At 41.7% G+C, this 22,408-nt stretch overlaps 1 protein-coding gene across 1 annotated transcript; it reads right to left on the bottom strand.

The window, feature by feature from the left end:
* Positions 1 to 7,124: 7,124 nt before the first annotated feature.
* Positions 7,125 to 9,412, bottom strand: LOC109155356 (probable methyltransferase PMT21). Its single transcript, XM_019303041.1, has 3 exons — positions 9,330 to 9,412; positions 9,028 to 9,226; positions 7,125 to 7,232 (listed from the first exon to the last, which is right to left on the bottom strand). The coding sequence occupies exons 1-3, from the start codon at positions 9,407 to 9,409 to the stop codon at positions 7,125 to 7,127; spliced, it is 387 nt and encodes a 128-aa protein (XP_019158586.1). The 5' UTR covers positions 9,410 to 9,412.
* Between the last annotated feature and the right edge of the window lie 12,996 nt (positions 9,413 to 22,408).

Below are 22,408 nucleotides of genomic sequence, written 5' to 3'. Positions count from 1 at the left end.
GGGAAGTGGTAAATAATAATAATAATCTATCTATCTATTATCTATTATCTATTACCGAGTATAATAAAGCCAAATATTTTTGGTAAATAAAAAATTTCAGTTTTCCCGCCCATGGAAAATCGGTGAAAAAATAATTGACCAATGAAAACGCAAGCATTTTAGGCCAAATCTTATCCGGTGTAGTTTGACAAAATGGAGTTGCAGATTTAATAGGAAACTGTTTTGACTTTGACAGATCTAAATCTTTTTATTGATTTATGTGATTGTCTTTTTTCTGTGTAGATAACGTGTAAATTGGACTTTAACCAGTTCCAACAAATATAATACGGGAGTATTATTTTGCTGTCAAGTCTAATCCTATTAGTCTTCTCATCATAATCTAAAGTAAAAGTACAACAAAAGCCAGAATTTGTAGTGAGCTTTAATTGGCACAAAATTGCTACACAAAGGATTACTTTTATCCTAGAATTCACTCTAAATGGATAATAAAAGTGTGCGTCTTTGACACTTATCATTCATGATTTTGGTAATTTAATTGCATAATCCTTTATTTTATTATTTAATTATGGTTACGTTCACACTTGTCTTGAATGTTTTACAGTATTTGTTAATGTTTTTGAACCATTATAGGTTAATTCTATGAGTAAGAGAAGTTCTAAGACGAGTTTGAAGATAAAATGAACGAGTTTGGAGTCTAAAATACTCGACACGTCGAAGTCGAGAATGCGCTAAATCAATAAAAGGGCGCTGGCTTGCGAGATACTGCATGCATTACAAATGAATTGCACTTATTTCCAAAATATAAGGGACGTCACTAAATTCTGTAATGAAAGGTGTTGATTTGCTATTAAAAGGAAGGGAGGCGGCATTAAATTCCAAACTGAGGCAGCGCTGAATTCAAAGGAAATTGGGATGCAATAAATTCCTAATAATAAAATGGCCGAAATTCATAATTAAATAAGGGAAATTCTAATTTTGTCCCGATTTGACTCCCGTTATAAAATCTCACCTTCCTCAACTCTAATATTTATTCAGAGATCTTTAAAAACAAGAAAGAGAGAAATCAAGTTGTCTTGGGAATCAAGAAGAAGATTTAAAAAAATTGTCTGGTCCAATCTCGTACTCTCTTTGATGATTTGTAATTCTTTTATCATATTTGCTATGTATAATTAGCCATGCGTGGCTAAATTTCATTAGAGATTCTTGGGTAAAAAGTGTTTATAAACCTATGTGCATGTGCTCTCAGATCAGATTCTTTAATATATTATTATTTGGGTTTTAAACTTGTGTTGCAATTGTGATTATATTGTTTATGCTTGTAACTAGTGGCCATAGTTACTTATTTCGTTTGCTATCTTTGTGTCACAACGGAGTTGGGCATAATTTAGGGGGCACACACCTTGGGAAATGATAATTTTGTTAGGGAGTTTAATTCTTGATTATTGCGCATCGGGGATGGTAGTAGTTAGGGATTTATAATGATGCATGTTCTTGTTTTATTGGGTGTTTATACCACGGGAGTGGATATTCACTAGTGTTAGGGACTGCGGAAGCAACTCTATATCACTTTGCATCCTCACACTCGTATGAACTCAGATTTAATATATAAACCATAGATTTGGCACTAGGTAAACAGTTTATTTTGGAGCTAATTGCATGATTTTGTGTTGTTTAGGGATCTAATTTCATTGTTTTTTAGTTCGATGGCCTAATTGTAGTTTGTTGTGCAATTAAGAGGTCTATTTGACGTTTATTCCTATATTAATTAAGATCCATAATGCGCATGTTAAACACTGGTCCAAGATGTAATTTGCGTTATTAACGGATGAGCAAGTTAGAATAAAAGAATTTATGATTTGGATCGCTTTGATTTTATCCAATCCAAGCTAGTCAGTTTGGTGTAGATTTTGTTATGAATTCTTGGGCCTCAAGAATGTTTGTATTCCATAATATAATATTAATAACGTGGCAAATTAAATGCGGCAAACAGGTTCCAGGAAAACTGAAGCTAGATCCGCCACCGCCACTGTACTCTCCCGATTTGGATGGGTTAATGGGTTGAAGAGCCGATCCGCCACGTACCGCCACCGCCACTGTACTGGCATGAATGTGATGGATTTGCAAGAATTGAACTTGTTACTTTGTAATATTAAGTTCTTTTATCTTAGTTGTCATTTTTTTTTGCTGTTTGCTTGCTTTTAAATTGATTGGACTGGCAATTATCTTACCCTATATAATACCAAAAATTTCTGATTTACATTTTTTCTGCCCAAATAAGCCCAAATAAAACTGTTTCGTTTGCTATGCCTTTTTTATTCGATTTTGTCATTGCTTTACAGCCACAGATCATGTTAACATCTCTATTATAAAATAGCAATAAGAAGTAGTAAATGATCAATTGGCAAAAGTTCCCGCTCAAAGAAAGAAGATTCTAGACAATGGTATATTATGAATCAGTCTTTTAATATCTCTATAAAACAATTACTTGGTACTAATTAACAAAACTTGGTACTAATTAACAAATAGTAATAAATGCCTACAACAGACGTGTAATTGCATTTGATTCTATACATAATCTCAATATTCAAAACATTGTTGGTTGTTGCAATGAACCTGCAGAAGCAGTATTAATTCTTTAAAAGTTTACAAAACATAATTCAAATTGTAGCAAGATTCAAGATTTTGGAAATCAAAATGTATTAATTGTTTACAGCTTTTGAAACACACTTTTCACAATTACTTTTATCATTTACTCCAGTATAAATATTAACAAATGCATTGTGAATTTAACTACAAAATATCCAATCAGCATCCGAGACCATAGTGAATATTGTTGGAGGAATAACCAGAGATCAATGGAGACGAAAAGGTTGCCAGGAACATATTTACGAAGGATTAGAACCTGAGAGGGAGTAACCAAAGAGATCCAGACATTGGAGAGAGCAGCAGAGTTGGTAGGGAGGGAACCATATTATCTGTATGTAGTTGAATGGAAGCTGTGGAGTTATTAGAAAAACGACCACACCTTCGCTGCTCTTTGAGCGGGAACTTTCTCTCTCAATCTCCCACAGTTGAGAGACTGCAATTTGGTAGTTTAATTTCGGTTTCGAGCTGAGATAACTGAATTGGAAAAACAGCGATGATGAACAACATCGTGAAATCTAGTAATCTCAGGCACCTCCTGCAATCTGTTCCGTCGTCATTAGCCGCCCGAGCCATCTCTACCGCTTCTTCTTCTCCCATTCTTCGGCAGTCTTCCGTCCTGGGCAATCGTCTCTTGGCCGGTAATCCCTCCCCTTCAGCTACACCGTTGTCCGTAGTGTTAGCGTAATTGTAATTGTGCCTGTTTAGTTTTCCTGTTTAGTTTTGGGAACTCTTATGAAATATTCAGTGCAAATTCCTGTTTAGTTTTCCTGTTTAGTTTTGGGAACTCTTATGAAATATGCAGTGTATGCAAATTCCTGTTTAGTTTTGGGAACTATTATTAAATATGCAATGTATGCAAATTCCTGTTTAGTTTTGAGAACTCTTACGAAATATGCAGAGGAAATTAGCAACCGAATTTCTGTTTAGTTTTCCAGTTTAGTTTTGGGAACACTTATAAAATATGCCGTGCATGCAAATTCCCGTTTAGTTTTGGGAACTCTTATAAAATATGCAATGCAAATTCCTGTTTAGTTTTGGCAATTCTTATAAAATATGCGGTGCAAATTCCTGTTTAGTTTTAGGAACTCTTCTGAAATATGCAGTGTATGCAAATTCCTGTTTAGATTTCCTGTTTAGTTTTGTAAACTATTATGAAATATGCAATGTATGCAAATTCCTGTTTAGTTTTGGGAACTCTTACGAAATATGCAGATTAGATTAGCAACCGGATTTATGTTTAGTTTTCCTGTTTAGTTTTGGAGCTCTTATGAAATATGCAGTGTATGCAAATTCCTGTTTAGTTTTGGGAACTCTTATGAAATATGCTGTGCAAATTACTGTTTAGTTTTCCTGTTTAGTTTTGGGAACTCTTATGAAATATGCAGTGTATGCAAATTCCTGTTTTAGTTTTGGGAACTCTTACGAAATATACAGAGCACATTAGGAACCAGATTTTTGTTTAGTTTTCCTGTTTAGTTTTGGGAACTCTTATGATATATGCAGTGCAAATTCATGTTTAGTTTTCTTGTTTGAGATGGAGCACATACTTCAATTTGCTATCAGAGCCAGACCAAAGGTCATGGGTTCGAAGCTCAGGGTCACCCATAACCGACTACGGTCCACGTGTTGCTTGGAACCCACCGCACACGTGAGGGGCGTGTTGAGCATATATCCCAGCTTAGGCTTTTAGTGGCTTAGGCTTTTAGTTGAGATGTAGCACATGCTTCAATTTGGTATCAGAGCATCCAACTATCAGCTTAGGCTTTTAGTTGAGATGGAGCACATGCTTCAATTATGCAATGTATGCAAATTCCTGTTTAGTTTTGGAAACTCTTACGAAATATGCAGAGCAGATTAGCAACTAAATTTCTGTTTAGTTTTCCTGTTTAGTTTTGGGAACTCTTATGAAATATGCCGTGCAAATTCCTGTTTAGTTTTCTTGTTTAGTTTTGGGAACTCTTAGGAAATATGCAGTGTATGCAAATTCCTGTTTAGTTTTCCTGTTTAGTTTTGGGAACTCTTATGAAATATGCCGTGTATGCAAATTCCTGTTTAGTTTTCCTGTTTAGTGTTGGGAACTCTTATGAAATATGCAAGTGTATGCAAATTCCTGTTTAGTTTTGGGAACTCTTACGAAATATGCATAGCAGATTAGCAACCAGATTTCTGTTTAGTTTTCCTGTTTAGTTTTGGGAACTCTTATGAAATATGCAGTGCAAATTCCTGTTTAGTTTTGGAAACACTTATGAAATATGCAGTGTATGCAAATTCCTGTTTAGTTTTGGGAACTCTTACGAAATATACAGAGCACATTAGCAACAAGATTTCTGTTTAGTTTTTCTATTTAGTTTTGGGAACTCTTATGAAATATGCAGTGCAAATTCATGTTTAGTTTTCCTGTTTGAGATGGAGCACATGCTTCAATTTGGTATTAGAGCCAGACCACAGGTCATGGGTTCGAATCTCAGTGCCACCCATAAGCGACCATGTTGCTTAGCACCCACCGCACACTTGAGGGGGCGTGTTGAGCATATAGCCATTAATGTGCAATCCAATTATCAGTTTAGGCTTTTAGTTGAGATGGAGCATATGCTTCAATTTGGTATCAGAGCCAGACCAAAGGCCATGGGTTCAATTGCTAAGCAAATACATTCAAGCCTTGGGCAACATTACAAAGGAGGTGAGGCACATAGATATATGGAGTCACATCATTCTGTCTAATTTCTGCTGAAAACGTATCTGCTTCTTCAATTTAGGGCACAACACTGTGCTTCCAACCACTGCTTCTAATCATGCCAGTATGATTGCTCAAACTCTGAATATCTTCAGAGGCTTAGCAATCAAGAATTCTAACAGTGGATATCTACCGATCAAGGTCTCTGTCAACAAAGCCAAAATAGAATGACTAGATCTCTGTTTGCTGTAGTATTGATACATGTTTTCTCACTACAAACCCCCAAGCACAAAGCTTAAGCATGTACCACACCAAACTCATTGCAGCTCAGAACCTCCTTCAATTACCTGGTTCATTATATATAGAATAAGTGTTATTTTTGTAGTCATAAAACACGAAAGCGTTTTGGCCCATCGTCACACCATACATCTTGCAGAAATATATATACTGCCTTTTTGCAATTACCCAAATCCCTGACATAGTTTCATTCACTTGATTGTAAGAATAGTACTCTCTAATTGATCATATGCCACTTGCAGTTTCACTTTCTTTTGTTACGTTGTCTTTACTCTTTAGGCCAATTAAATAATTTGCATGACATTAATCTTATCATCTTTAGGCTAAATAAGCAACTAAGTCCGTCATCTTCGTCAACCTTATCATCTTTAGTTTGTTTTTCCTTAACTTTCTCAATCGCCGATTCGCCGACTTTAATTTGAGGTTGTCGCTCAGGATCGTCAGAGTCGAGAGAGGCTGATCTGATAATGAATATGAATATATTAAGGAAACAACCTTTGAGTTGGAGAAAAAGGGGGTGCAATCACCCAAGCTTTATGAATAGTTATGCTGTGCAACGGTTGCAAAACGACATCGTTTTGACTAAAAACGGGCGTCTTATTTAAAAAAAATCAGTTTCGATTCCCCTCATCAGTATTATGTTGTTCACTCATTGTGGATATTTAGTTCATTCATTGTGGATATTTAGTTCATTCATTCTGGATTTTGTGTTATTCATTCACTGTGGATATATAGTTATGAATTTGTGGATATATAGTTATGAATTTGTGGATGTATAATTCAAATTACGAACAAAAAAATGCTATTGTCGGGAATCGAACCTGATTTTTTTTTATTTTAAAGTGTGACGCACATTTTTAGTCAAAACGACGTCGTTTTTGCAACCGTGTGCACACAGTTGCACAGCATAATTTGCGAAACTATGACGGTCCCAAACGGTAACGGTGCTCGTAAGTGACACCGTTATCTTTTTTTTTTTTTTTTTTTTTTTTTTTTTTTTTTTTTCCCCTTAATTTACAGTGCGACTTTTCTTCTTCGTTTTCACATTTCGCGATTTCACTTTCTCTTCGCGCAAGCTTCTTCAACACTCATAAATTATGAATATGTAGACATGGATTTATGAATGTACATGCATGGATTTATGAACGTGCAGTTATGAAATTATGAATTTTCTTTTATGAGATTATGAATTTTCTGTTATGAAATTATGAATTTTCTGTTATGAGATTATGAATTTACAGAAAATTCATAATTACATACTGTAAATTCATAATTCATAATCTCATAACAGAAAATTTATAATTTAATAAATGTTTTTCTTTTATGAGATTATAAATTTTCTGTTATGCGATTATGAATTTTCTGTTATGCGATTATGAATTTTCTGTAAATTCATAATCTCATAAATGTAAATTCATAATCTGAACACAGAATGCAAAACGCCGTTAACAGTACATTAACTAATTTTTTTTTTTTTCCGTAAAAACGACGCTGTTTTGGAACGTGTTTACAAAGCATGGTGAACATGTTTCCACGACATAATTTGCCTTATATTCACTGTCTCCTCATTTCCATATTTCGAATCCCATTTTAAGCCTTTTTGAGACAAGGCATTCTGCAAGACGATGCAGCCACAAGACAAGGCAAAGCCACAAGACGAGGCAAATACACGATAATGCACAGAAGTGAACAATTCAATGCACAAGACGAAGCAATACAAGACTACCAAGTCCAAGTTCAAGATGAGACAAGACAAGACACCATTTTGGGTATTGTTAGGAATATTGTAAGATTTTTTTTTTTAATTTTTTTTTTTTGAGAGAGAATATTGTAAGATTTTGATGAGCCAAAATGTACGTATTTTGAAAAAAATAGGATCGGACTTCCCAATTTTAGTTGTTAGTTGATTAATCTTGTGTTTTTAGGAGATGGATGCGCCTTTACCACAACCCGACCCTTCGTTATGTGGTGACTAAGTGTGACTGGATAATTGGACAAGGTATTGATGGGTCTAACTCGATACACTTGGTCTAACATGTCAAATCAAAATGACAGTCAAAGGTATATTTATCATGGGATGGGAGAAAATGAATTATGTCCAACATGAATATAATATACATACGTAATTATGAATATTTGTAAGGTTATATGAACCGCACCAAGAATAATATATTTACATCGGGTCAGCCTTCTATAAATTCGGGTCAGCCTTCCATCCCATCAGCCCTTGACAAAATTAGCATGTATGTTCAAAAAGTTTGCTGCTAGGATTCGAACTGGAGATTTTTAGATAGTAGAGTATTACATGCCTTTGGAAGTTGGAACATAGAAGTTAAGGAGATTATTGTATTGTTACGAATTAGTATTTTCGCCCGTGCGATGCACGGAATAGATTTGTTATAATATATTAAAAATATTTGGATTGATATATAATTATTTAAATTAGAAAATCGAATATTATATAGTGCAATTGAAGATATTGTTTGGAGTATTTATGTGTTTTGATGTTATCATTGTTTGAATTTGAATAAATAATTGCTCAAATTAATAGTTAATGTGTAGATGTACGCATGCGGTGCTGTAACTTTGGAGATTTTATTTATCATTGTTTAGTACGAAGTATTTTTGTTTTAAAAAATTAGGCAAATGTGTTAATTCATCTAGCTACTCAGTTATAAGAATGAATTGTTGTCTTAATTCATTTGTATGGAATATATATATATATATATATATATATATATATATATATATATATATATATATATATATATATATATATATATATATATATAGAGAGAGAGAGAGAGAGAGAGAGAGAGAGTTAATTCCAGCAATGGTCCTCCGACTATGTTGATTTTTCACAATTGGTCCTTGACTTTTAATTTGGACAATTTAGACACTTGACTTTCAAATTCTTTCCAATGTTAGTCCTTCCGTCAAATGAGGGTTAAGTGGATGTTAGTTTTAGGGGTAAAATAGTCATTTCACTTGCTTAGTTTATAATTATCTCTTCCAAGGCATTCTCTGATGTGCACGTCCTCCATGTTCAACTTCTCGAATATAATTTGAGCGTTTTCATCTCCTCTCTGCTCGGAATAACAGTACAGCTTCCTTCCTTGTTGGGATATATATGAATCTGATGAAGCTAAGAATAGGTACATACTATATATATATATATATATATATATATATATATATATATATATATATATATATATATATAGCCTTTTTAACCGTGTATTCATTTTAACTGAATTGCATATTCAAATTAATAAAAAGGCAGACACAAGAAAATCTGCATGTTTGATGAGGTCGAGAGAATCGGGAGCCCAGAAACGAGTTCTTGAAAAATCCCGCAAAATCTCCATAACTCTTGCAAAGATAAAAACATGGAAGCTAAGTGAACTTACCCCGCATCCAGTATCAATGGCAGTCCTGATCGTCCCATCTTTCATACCGGGAATCAAATCTACCATTGAATCAACATACTTGGTAACTCCATCGGGAAACATGGTCCCTCCTCCGGGAAAAATGAACTTCTTCTCCCCGTCCTTCTGTAACCAATGTTGATTAGATTTTTCCTTGTTAATCCAATCATATGGAACATTCCTAAACTAGTTCCAAATAGAATCTGATGTCAGATCCGAAGGTGGAAATTCAATTCAACCAAACATAAAAAAACACCCATCCACAACACCGAATAAGGCCATACCTGTACCAACATTCGCTTTTGCTCTTTGGCCATCTGATAGGCGGCTGATAGCCATCCGGTGGAGGTACCAAACACTCCATCCTTTCAAATGGTGGTGGGCAGTGGCGTTCCATGAATGTTAGTCTTTGTAGACCGTATAGTATTTCTTCCACCTCTGTAATATATGACCCGCATTTTATTCAAAGATACAATTGTAGTTCGGCTAATACCACGAGACTGGCTTCGAAAATACCTTGGGATCAGTGCAGGGAGTGTAATCCTGAAAGTCGGGACTGCACTCAGGAAACGGAGTGTCCTCGGTTTGCAGTGAGCCACCATCGGCAGTGCCCTCGAAAGATTCAGCCCCCTTGGATAGATCATTAGTTGCATAACCGTCCTTCTCAGAATAGAATTGATATATAAATGGCGCAATGGCACGGTATGGACCTATTCTTAGCTTCATCAGATTCATATATATCCCAAAAAGAAAGGAAGTTGTTCTTCTGAGCAGATGAAAACGCTCAAATTATTCGAGAAGTTGAACATGGAGGACGTGCAGATCATAAAATGCCTTTGAAGAGATAATTATAAACTAAGAAGCGAAATGACTATTTTACCCCTAAAACTAACATCCATTTGACGGAAGGACTAACATTGGAAAGAATTCGAAAGTCAAGTGTCTAAATTGTCCAAATTAAAAGTCAAGGACCAATTGTGGAAAATCAACATAGTTGGAGGACCATTGCTGTAATTAACTATATATATATATATATATATATATATATATATATATATATATATATATATATATATATATATATATATATATATATATTGTCTAGATATATAGTAATTTTGTCATTTAAAAAAACATAATATCAACGATTGTATTTACACATTATTGAAACCTCTTTGCAGACGACATTGGTAGTAGCAACGCAATCCTGTCCATCATCGTATAGAGCTAACACCTTCAGTCCAGGTGACTCGGGTGAAAATATATAACGGTAGAGTATTAATCAATTAGCGATCCTTTTATATTTTAAGTCAATTAGTGATATCAAATTCGTTTTCAGTAAATTATTCTTTTATATTTTTAATCAATTAGTCAATTAGAATATCATATTCAGTGATATTTTTACCTAATTTTCGTTTCATTTTTAATTGATGATGCATAATATTATTATTATTGAAGTATTCCCGTTCCATTTTTAATTATCTTTAATATTGTTTAAAATATGCATTTACTATTTATGATGTAGAATTATTATTGAAATATATCCGTCAAATTTTAGTTTCCGATCCATTTTTAATTAAAATGCAATGATCTAACCATTTTTTTTTCATATTAATCAATTATGGATCATTTTTTATTTGTAGTCAACTTTTAGTATTCATTTCTTTTTTATAGTTTTAGTCAATTTGTAATGTAATATTCATTTTCAGCCAATTATTCTTTTTTTATTTTCAGTCAATTAGTCATTTAGCCAATTAGAATATCAGATGCAGTGATATTTTTACCCAATTTTCATTCCATTTTTAATTGATGATGTAGAATATTATTATTGAAATATTTCCGTTTCATTTTTAATTTTCGTTGCATTTTTAATTTACCTTTACTATTGTTTAAAATATGTCTTTACTATTGATGATGTAGAATATTATTATTTAAATATTTCCTTTGCATTTTTAATTTACTTTCACTTAATGATGTAGAATATTATTATTAAAATATTTTTGTTCCATTTTTAATTTCCATTTCATTGTTTAAAATTGTGAAAGATTTATTATATAATTGTGATTTGATGTATTATACTGTATAATATTATTGTGAAAAATTAAAATGCAATAACCTGACCATTTCCTTTTCCATTTTAGTCAATTATGGATCATTTTTTATTTTCAGTCAATTATTAAGATTCATTTTCTTTTCCAATTAACCTAACTTCAATTCCTTTTTTTCATTTTTAATTTTCAGTGAATTATTAATATTCATTTCTTTTTTTCCAATTTACTTAATTTCCATTCCATTTTTAATTGATGATGTAGAATATTATTGTAAAATATTTATGTTCCTTTTTTTCATTCTTTTTTTTTAATTTACCTTTACTAAATACTATTGTTTAGGCAGGAAATCAAGTAAATATGATTTTGTTTTTAATTATAGTATATATTTGACCGTGAAGTTGTAGCATATATATATATATATATATATATATATATATATATATATATATATATATATATATATATATATATATATATATATATATATATATATATATATATATATATATATATATATATATATATATTTTCAAGGAATAAGAACTTTATTAATAATAAAAGCAAGGCCAAAGCCAGTACAAAGTCTGAACGGACTTAGGCCCCACATGGCCTAAATCCTAAAATAAACTAAGTAAAGAACCGCAAAGTAAAACGAGATAACATAAAGTGGCCCCCGGGGCTCTAACATGGATGCCCCCAGGTCCTACGGTAGCTAACATTAACTAATCGCAGGCAGGAGTATGTCAATCAAGCAAGTAGACCGAGATGCTGCTCCAAAATATGCACGTACAGCCTAACTGCATCCCAGCCCATCATGTAATCCAAAATCTCAAGTAGCGAGGATAGATGCCTCGCGTGTCACAAACGTGCCCCCCCCCCCAGCCAGTTGCACTACAGCGACTACACACCATAATGCCACCTAGCCGGGATGCACCACAATTGTAACACCTCCCGGAGCGCCATCGACTGCCGTGTAGAACCCGGCATGCCATACAATAAATAGTGCACAGATAACAATAACACGCAGGACAAAGCAGCTAACAATGGCACGCAGGCCTAAGTCAAGTAATGGGACGCCGTCCTGAGACAGAAGTACCAGGTAGATCCCGGGCCAATAAATCATCAACGCAGCACAAGGCAGCCAATAGCAGAACTCCCGATCAGCACCAGCACGAACCAGAACCAACCCTAACGGGATTAGCTACTATGGGCCAGCAGCAAGCCTGGACTACCGCCAACGGATTTGAAAAACACCTACCCGGCCACCGTTCAGCCCGGGCTACGATGCAATTTTTTACCGCTTGCATCGGCGTTGAGACCCGGTCTTTTCCAGAGATGCCTGCAAAGGCGAAACCAAAAAGAGCCCAAGACCAGTTCATGCCTCCGAGGTCAAAGAAACAGCACCTGCAAAAATAGAAACAAGATAGAACAAACAAGCATCCTGTTCCCATGACCCAACTATCACATCTATCTCGGGTGAGTGTTTAAGTTTATAACGGGCTTGCGCGAACAAAAAGCAACCCCCAAAGTAAAAGCCCGACCCCCCGGAGTCCAGAAGGAACTCAGCTACTATTGGCCAGCAGCAAGCCTGACCAGGTCAACGGATTTGATAATCCTGCCCGGCACACCGTTCAGCCCGGACTAGGGTGCCCTGTTGTACCGCCAGCACCTTACGTTGAGACTCAGCACTGCATAGCAGGGCTTCCCGGTCTCCAGAACCTCACACACTCACTGTTTTGACTCCCATCCACTCTTTCTTTCCCTCCCAACTCTCATCTTTCACACTCCAATTCTTTTCACTCCATTCTTTATCTTTTTCTTTTTTGCCTTCTTCTCTCTTTTTTTATTATTTTTTATTTTTTATTTATTTTCCCTTCTTTCTTTTTTTTCCTTTTTCTTTTTTCTGTTTTTTCTTTTTTCCATATTTCCATCTGAGCAAAAAGTACAAGTACAATCACGGGGGATCATCAATATCAAAAAACACATAGGGCACATCATCATGTATCAGTAAAGCACGGACCCTACGTGGCAGATCATTGAGGCTCCGAAAGATGGCCTCCCCCGGCCTATCCACCGCCCAGTCAGCTAGCGCCTGTGCAGGCATATTGGCCCTAGACGGGCACACAGCAGCAGTAACCACTCCACAAGAACACTGGAAACGGAGTCTGGTCACCACATCATCTAGAATCCACGGTGGACGCGCAGAGATATCAACGTAGCTGGCCAACTCCGCCCAAGTGGACTCTATATCAATCAAAGTAGCTCCCCCGGCCAGGCACCATTCCAGGCAAGAGAAAAGGACTCGGAACATGCCCCGGGCGTGCTCCCCGTGGCCAGACCACGCAACCCCGTAGCAAAAGCCACCCTCCTGGTTGCGCACCACGGCCGCAGCCCCCCCAGCCGCCGAAGACCGAGAAAGATTGATCTTTAACGCCCCGGCAGCCGGGGGCCGGGGGGACCACCTGACCGACCTAATAACACGCCTCGGCACATGTGCCTCCAAGTATGCCACAATAGTCCTCCAGTTAGAGGGCAGGATATGCTGCATGGGCCAACGCCTAAACAGACATTCTGCCACTCCCTTTGCCACCCCATGCATCACCCGTGCAACGCTGTGTGTGTCTCGGCCGTACATGCACCCATTACGGTGCTTCCACAGCTCCCACAACACCAGATACGGCAACCTGCAAACAACAAAAGACAAAAGAGGGTTACGCGCCCCCGCCCGACCCCATCCCGCAATCAAAGTCCTAAGACTCCGGTGCCGCGAGTAGAGGCCGAGGGACGCCAAAACATATCTCCAAACAGCTCTTGCTGTTTCCCCAGAATAAAAAATGTGATCAATAGACTCGGGGACCGGGGATGGACAACACCGACACCTCGAGACGATCGCATGACCGAAACGGGCCAAGATGTCATCCGTGGGAAGCCGCCCTCGGAACACCCTCCAAGCCAGGAAGGACACCTTAAAAGGAAGGTGCTTGCGCCAACACTTAGCTAAGAGCGGGTCCGGTGCAGTGGGCAAAGCAAGCCTAAGAAAGGCCTTAGCAGAGGAATAAGAGAACATACCGTCGGACGCAACGGTCCAGAGAGGGATATCACGCGGGCCCTGCCCCAAGCGGGACAGGTCCGCCCTAATCCCTGCATATGCCAAGTCATCGTGGTCTGTCAGATCAAGCTGGCCATCCCGCACATAGTCTAGAAGCAACTCCCGGGAGTAGGAAACCCTCCGGTGTGGATAGAGCCTGCCAAGTGGGCCCAGACCCGACCAGTTGTCCCACCAGAAATTAACCCGGCCTTGGAACAACCGCCAAGTCAGAACCCCCTCAACCTCATCGCGTACCGCCAGCATCCTCTTCCAGGTATGCGAATCTCTATTCTGAACCAACTTAGCAACCGGGTGAACCCGACTGCAATATTTCGCCCTCATAAAGTCCGACCATAAGGTATGATCTGTCCGGAAGTTCCACCACAATTTAGCACTGGCCGCCCTTACCATCAAGTCCAAATCCATGAACCCCGCCCCCCCTTCCTTCTTAGGACGAGAGAGGGTTTTCCATGAACTCCAATGGTACCGGGCGCCCCCTGACTGTTTCCAGAAAAAACTCGCATAACATCTCTCCAAATCCCGTATGACCTGCTTAGGCGGTGCGCATGCCGAGAATAAGTGCAACGGTATGGCCTGCAAGACTGAAGAGATCAAGATTGCCTTCCCGCCCTTCGAGAGCAGTCGACGCTGCCAACTCAAACATCTAGCCTTAACTTTATCAATCACCGAGGCAAAATAGATACACTTTTTACGGCCTATATACACCGGGCAACCCAAATATGTGAAAGGAAACTGTTTATGCACACAACCCGTTGCCCGGCAAATCTGCTCAATCTCGTGGGCCGGAGTACGAAGGTGCATGTAAAACGCACTCTTCTGAAAGCTCACCAACTGTCCCGAGATCTCCTCGTACTCCTTTAATGCCCCAATTACGACCTCAATAGCTCCCAACCTGGCCGTACTAAAGATAATAACATCGTCCGCGTAGGCCAGGTGGTGAATATGTGGCGTCCCTGGCGGCTGTGTAAACCGGGGCACCGTAGTGCCATCATAGACCCGCGCAATGTACACCGACAAAACCTCAGCTGCAATCACAAACAGAGTCAGGGACAGCGGGTCCCCTTGCCTGAGCCCTCGCGTAGACGTGAAGAAACCCTCTTTGACTCCATTCACAATCACTGAATACCACACGTTAGACACGGCCCGGAACACCATATCTATCCAGACCTCACTGAAACCCAGGCGGCGCATCACCGAAGTTAGGAAAAACCATGATACCCGGTCATAAGCCTTAGCCATGTCTAGCTTAAGGACTATATCCCGGTTGTGCCAGCTCAACCCGTGGCACATCTCAGACGCTAGAAGCACATTATCTGTAATGGACCGACCCGTCACAAACCCACTTTGCTGCGGTGACAACACCCGGGGCAAGACTGTAGCCATCCGAACTACCATGAGCTTCGTGATAAGCTTGCTACTGAAATTGCACAGGCTGATGGGCCTGTAGTCCGCAAAAGTCTCTGGGCTCGGCTTCTTCGGCAACAGGACGATGGATGTGTGCGTGATAGCCCTGGTGAATTCCCGCCCTGCAAAGTAACTCCGAACCATACTGACAACATCATCCTGAATAATATCCCAGCAAGCCTTATAAAAGGCCCCCGAGAAACCATCCGGCCCTGCCGCACTCGTAGAGTTCATCTGCATTACAACCGCCTTCACTTCCTCCACCTCAGGCACAGCCGTCAAAACCTCATTATCCTCCTCTGTAACCAACCGTGGCACACAGTCCAGCCTAGTCAAATCAAAACCCCCAATCTCCGCGGTGAACATATGCTCAAAGAAAGAGACCGCCTGATTGGCAATCCCTTGCCTATCCTCTAGCCACACACCGTCACCACCCTTCACTCTGTGTATATATAGCTTACGCTTGCATTCCTTAACCACTGAGTGAAAGAACCGGGAGTTTCTATCCCCATCCTGAACCTCGGTGATACGCGCCTTTTGCTTCCAAAATTCCTCCTCAATAGCAATCTGTTTCTGTAACAAAGCAACACCCTTTTTATATTCAATTAAAGCATTCTCATCATCTGGGTGTTGCTGTAAGGCAGCCTCTAGGGTCTGAACACTATCCTCATACTCCCGGAGCTTCACAAAGATATCCCCAAATACAGTCTTGCTCCACGCGCCCAGAACTTTCCTCAACCTGTTCAGCTTGGTGGCTACTACAAACATAGGGCCCCCCTCTACCGGGGCCTGCCAGCTATCACGCACCACCCTCAGAAAATCCTCGTGCTTAATCCACACGTTCAGGAAAACAAAGTGCTTCGGGATTACCTGCATACTTATCAACTCAAAGGATATTAGAAGTGGACTGTGGTCAGACGTGGACTTTGACAAATGCCGTACGGATGACGTAAAAACCGACTCCCACACCGAGGTGTATAGGAGTCGATCCAATCGCATCCATATCGCCGCCTCTTTACGGCGCCCATTCCACCAGGTGAAACAGGAGCCGTAGTAGGCCGCATCAATCAGGTCACACGCGCTGACACACTCCAGAAAATCAGTAGTCTTCCGGTGTGAATACAGAAGCCCACCTTTTTTCTCGTCCACACTTAACAAACAGTTGAAATCCCCAGCAACCGCCCAAGGCACACCCCCGGGGATCATAGAGAAAATAGCTTTCAGCTCAGCCCACAAAGGGTCCCGGAGGCGTACCTTGGTCTTGGCATAAACAAATGAGAGCCAAAAAGGCGTGAGAACCATAGAGTGCACACAAGATATCGTAACACACTGCTCAGTCTGACTCTCAAATGTTACTGCCAAGTCATTATTCCAAAAAAGCCAAATTTTATTAGTACAAGAGGCAAACACATTATCAAAATGAAAACGAATTCTAAAAAACTCAAGCCAATCAGACGAGCTGAAAGGCTCGAGTAGACAAAGTACAAAAGGAGAATGCATTCTTTACAAAACACGGATCCTGCGTGCAGAACCCCGGGAGGACACCCCCCTCACATTCCAAACGAGTATCTTCATATAGACAATAAAACACCCGGCTTCGAGTGAGAGGGATCCCCCCCTTTTCTGGTATGTATAAGCCGACGTCCTACCGGGCCTACACCATCAAGCACCCGATCCTCAGAGTCTGACCCCGACTCCGGGGCCCACTCCTCACGCTCATGACCAGGCTCCGGCACGTCAGAATCTGACCAAGCCCTTTCCCTCCCCCTTCTCGGCCCCCAGGGAGCCTTAGGAGAAAGAGAAAAAGGAGTGAAAGAGAAAGATACCTGATGCGGGCTCTGCAGATCAGCCCGCCCTCCCGAGGGACTAAAACCCCCCGTAACCTCCGGGATAGTGGACAACTGGCCAGGCGACTGGCCAATCCCTACCCCAGGCGCTGTCGTACCTACAGATATCCTGCTGTCAGCCGGGGTAGAGGGCAATTCGCCACCCCCCGGCTCCACAATAGCCTCCTCAGAGGCTACGTCCTCATCCTGGAGCACCGCAAACCCATTACTAACCGGAACCGGGGTGGCCCGGCTAGCAGAAAGGGCCCGCCATACCTTATTACCTGTACCAACACCCGGCCCCTGACTAATGTCAACCATCGGGGCCTTACCTTTTATTTGCTTTTCTTTATTATTTTGTTTTTTCCTCTGAGTAGCCGTCATGTCCCGATGATCCAACACAACAGCTGATCCCCGGTCCTGGCCGACCCCCCCGGCAGGGAACGGGCCAGCATCAGCCATTGATGTCGGGACATGTGCTGCCGAGGTGCGCGGAGCGCTTGCCCCACCACCAGAGACACGGCAACTGTTGGCCAAATGGCCTTGTTTCCTGCAGTTTAAACAATACGGGGGGATACGCTCATACTCTATCACCTGCCAAAACCCCACGGCCTCCCGATCCGGGCGCGCCGTCCCTAATCGGATAAACATCTTGCGGCACCGGGGCTTCAGCAAGTCAATCTCAACCTTCACCCTGGCCACACTAGGCCGGGTGAACTTAGCCGTAGGCGTATCCATGCGTAGAAATCTTCCAATAGGTTTGACAATCTGTTTGAGACAAGGCTCCGAGAAACAGTTGGCCTTAAGGTTGGGCAATAACACCCAAACCGGGGCCAACGACGTCTCGAACCTTGTGTCAAAGTCCATTGTCCACCTAAAGAGCCTCATCGGGCAGTTCCCGTCAAAGAGAATCTGACCCTTGACCAACGTGTTAATGCAATCTTCCGGGTTGGAAAATGCAAGGGATACGTGCCGCGGGTCCACTAAGCCAACACTCACAGCTCCTTTCAACTTCAAGCGTTTGGCAAAGTGTTCTCTTATAACGGAAAGTACGGGCCTGCCATACGAGAATTTTCCAATAAGTAGGGTTTCCCCTATTTTGTGCATCTGTTGCACCTCTGTATCCTCAAAGGTAATGCAGGCCTCCCCCTCATAAGATTCAACCATTTTATCCGGGATGTTAAGCCCCGGGGCATGGCCCGCATTAACACCTTGAGCTGGCAGACCCGTGGAAGTAAAAAGACTAGCAAAGGAAGGGAGCGTACCTGAGCTCATGGCCGATGCCAAGCTACCTACCTGGGCCGTATAATCCAAGCTTGGTGCCCCTTTTGGGGCAACATTATGAGCATGTAGCATAGCAAGCCGTGCCCAAACATTGGGCACGGTGGAACCCGAGACATGCACACCATCTTCAATGGTGTCATGTTTCGGGTTTGGAATGTTATTGGGGGTTGGCAATACATTTTGCTTGCCCCCAGTAGCATTCCCTTGTGGACCATTCAAAGGTGTGGGCAAACAAGTTTGCATAGCTTTCAAACCATCCACACCCGTACCGTCCCCTAGTTTGCTAGATACAGACAACATATCCCCAAGTTGGCCAAATAGGATGGGAGAACTACCACCACCCCCATGGTTATTAGGTATAATGTTGCCTGTATTTAGATTAATTGTGTCCGAAAACTGCCCCGTCCCAATCACCCCAGCAATGCCCGAGAGGGGCTTAGAGTGATTTGCAAACGCGGCAGTTCCCAGACTAGGCAAGATTGGAACAGAAAGAAAAGAGGATTTGGAGTCATCACCATTATGTTGCATATCTTGCCTTCCAAGTGCGGTTAATGTATCCGATATAGCACCAACATGGAACCTACGACTAGCGTTGTCTAATATGACTAGCCGATTAGGATTATCCCCCCCATGAGCCCTATGACCAGCTTGCCCAAATTGGGCTTGCCGATTAGGGTAGATAGATGGTGCCTCCGGAGCATTCCCCACACTTAGACCAAAACCACAAGAAAGAGGGGCCGAAGCCTTACCTGTTGCCGTATGGTTAACCCCCGGCACTGGGGTCTTTGTAGAAAGCATTGCCCCATCCTCTTGAACCTCTCGGCCAGCCCCACAAAAAACCCCGCCACCCATTCGGCCCTCACCACTCACCAGCTCAGAATGCACAATTGTGCTATAAGACAAGGTGGGTGTAACTTGGCCTAACTGTGTAGTGGCCTCACTTGTATTTACTTGGCCGAGAACCAAATTATTAAAAAGAGCTACGGGGTCTAATGTTGGCATGTGGCCGAGTGGTGAACTCATCAGTTCTTGAACCATGCCAACATTAGCCACCAACCCCCTCACACTGTCTATCAAGAATGGACATTTCCACCCAAACATTAAGCAAAGGTTGTGGGATAGACAGTTGGGGTTGGGCAAGGTCTCGGCTACACCTACCGGAGCCTTGCATCCAATCTCAAATTGGCCATGAGTGACCGAGCTCAAAGCTTGAATAGAATTGCCTAATCCAACACTTTGAGGCCCTTCACCATTCGGCTTTGAGCCAACCACGCAAAGGCCACAAATATTACTGCCAACCCCATGGGGTTGGCTTATTGTGCCTAAGCTAGCACCAAAAGCACATGAGGCTGCCATAGCTTCACTAGCCACAACAACCCCAACACCACCCGAATTGCCTTGCCCACATTTAAGCTCAATAGGCATAGAACCCACCATCAAATTTATATCACTTAAGCGATGGCTGGAATTCCCACTACCATTCAAAACCGGCAACTTAGCAATAGGGGGAGCTTGTGTTTGTGTCTGGGGAACGGCCAACCTATAACCAGCCTTGTCCATGTGACTTGGCCGATTAGGCGCATCACCTAGGGTTCTATCACCAGCTTGCTCAATTGGAGCTTGCCAATTAGAACACTTCGGTGATGCAGGCTCATTCCCCCCATTCGAAAAAGAAAAAGAAAGCAAGTTAGAAACCGTACCTGACTGTTGCAAGCCACCACAAGCAGCTGCATATGGTCGCACCCGAGCCCACTTCTTTCTACGTCGAAGCGCACGGGGAGTGCGATCATCTTGCGCTCCCCTTTGGTTTCCAACAGCTGAGGGGCCACCATGATCAATGGACTTGACTGCCATGGGTCCACCAAGCTTCATGAGCCCCTTCTTCTTCAGTTCTCTAGGTAGCAAAGCCAAAGGCCGAGAGGTGGGCGGCGCAACCAAGGTTCCCCGTCGTTGCTTAGTAGCCTTCGTAACACGAACGACCTTAGGCTTTGACTGGAGGGGCAAACCAGCAGGCCAACGACCCTCCTCTTCCAGGTCCATGCCTGCACGAAGAAGCTCCCACAGATCTTCGAAATGCACTAGCTTCTTCGCCTTCTCCCAATCACCATTGACAGACGCTAACGCCAAAGCTGCCTTCCTCCAATCACCCTTCTCAACCCCTCGACTAGACTTTACACATGAGGCAGCCCCCGTCATTGCTAGACCCTTCTCTGCCTTGCGAAGATCGGAAATCCTCGCCGGTGGCTTGTCTTCAACGTCGACGCCAGACGCATCAACACGGCCAAATGCGCTCACCCCTGAGCTTCGGCCTTCACACAGTCTCTCCTTTCCTCCTTCTGAGATCACAACCCCACCTGGGCAGATGGCAGCAGCCTTGGCCTTACTCGCGCAAACATCCATCTTTCCGCAATCACCGTAGCGAAAGCCAGCTTCATCCTTGGCCAACCGGCGAGCCTGGGAGCGACTGCCGTGCTTCCTTCCAACCTCACTCAACCCCATGGACCTGAGGCAACCCTCACTGACCGGCGAGATAGCCGGAATCTTCACGCAAACAGACGGAGGACCGCAACTCGCCGGCGACGGTCCATTCTGGCCAATAGCGTTCTGATGATGGAATACTAATTCCGACGGCCTTGCCTTGTCACTTGACTGCTCAGAACCGCCATGGGAGGCCGGAAAAGCCACCGGAGCCCAGAGGCCAAAAGTCGAAGGACCAATCGTCGTCGAAGTCTCTGCCGGTCTCCGATCTTCGAATTGGCCTTGACGATCTGACTCAAGGCCCCCCTGGCCATCTCCGACGCTAGCTGAAGGATCAACGAAGCTCTGGGTCGTCGGAGCACGCGAAGTGGCCGAAACCCTAGCTTCCACCATCAGAGACTCCAGCGAGCCCGAGACGGCCGAAACCCTAGTCTCGCGGCCGGAATTTTTCGATGATCTCCGATCACCCTGTTGACCATCGCGATCACCCTCCCAGCTCCCAGGGAGGTCCGGGAGACATGTAGAGGCCTGGGCAGAAGGTAGGACCTCCATCGACGCAGCCATGGCCGAAACCCTAGGCGCGCAGTCGCGGTTTCCGTCAATCGCAATTGAGGTCCGATCATCATCTTTTTTGGTGCGGGAGGTAGCTGGAGCCTTGACGAACGTCATGGAAGGTCTTGGGAGTGGATCGCCATTCTGTAGACATCGGATCGCCGCCGGAGAAAACACGAACCCTTCGCGACGCAAACTGGTCGTGAGCTTTTTGATCTGTTGGCGTGCCTCCTCGACGGCCTCAGGCCACTTTGAGGCCATCCCCGTGACCGCCTCAATGAGGCGGAGACTTCTACCGAACCAGAACACCGAACGGGAGCTTGCCGGCGCCGGAATCGGAGGTTTTTCCCCAAACCCTTCTTCAAACGCTTATCTTCCTACTATATATATATATATATATATATATATATATATATATATATATATATATATATATATATATATATATATATATATATATATATATATATATATATATATATATATATATATATATATATATATATATATATATATGTTTAAATTGGTTATATAGGGTATTATGTTAGTATGTGAGAGCATTGAATATGGAAACAATATTACCAAGATTTTAGTTAATTTCTATTTTACATTTAGCTATATTTTATACTTTAGATTATACTTTGCTTATCCTTTGGATT

Source organism: Ipomoea nil, unplaced genomic scaffold, assembly GCF_001879475.1.
Source record: "Ipomoea nil cultivar Tokyo-kokei standard unplaced genomic scaffold, Asagao_1.1 scaffold2701, whole genome shotgun sequence".
Classification (NCBI taxonomy): Eukaryota; Viridiplantae; Streptophyta; class Magnoliopsida; order Solanales; family Convolvulaceae; genus Ipomoea; species Ipomoea nil.
Note: the sequence above shows the minus strand (reverse complement) of the source record. Positions and strands in the feature narration are given on the sequence as shown.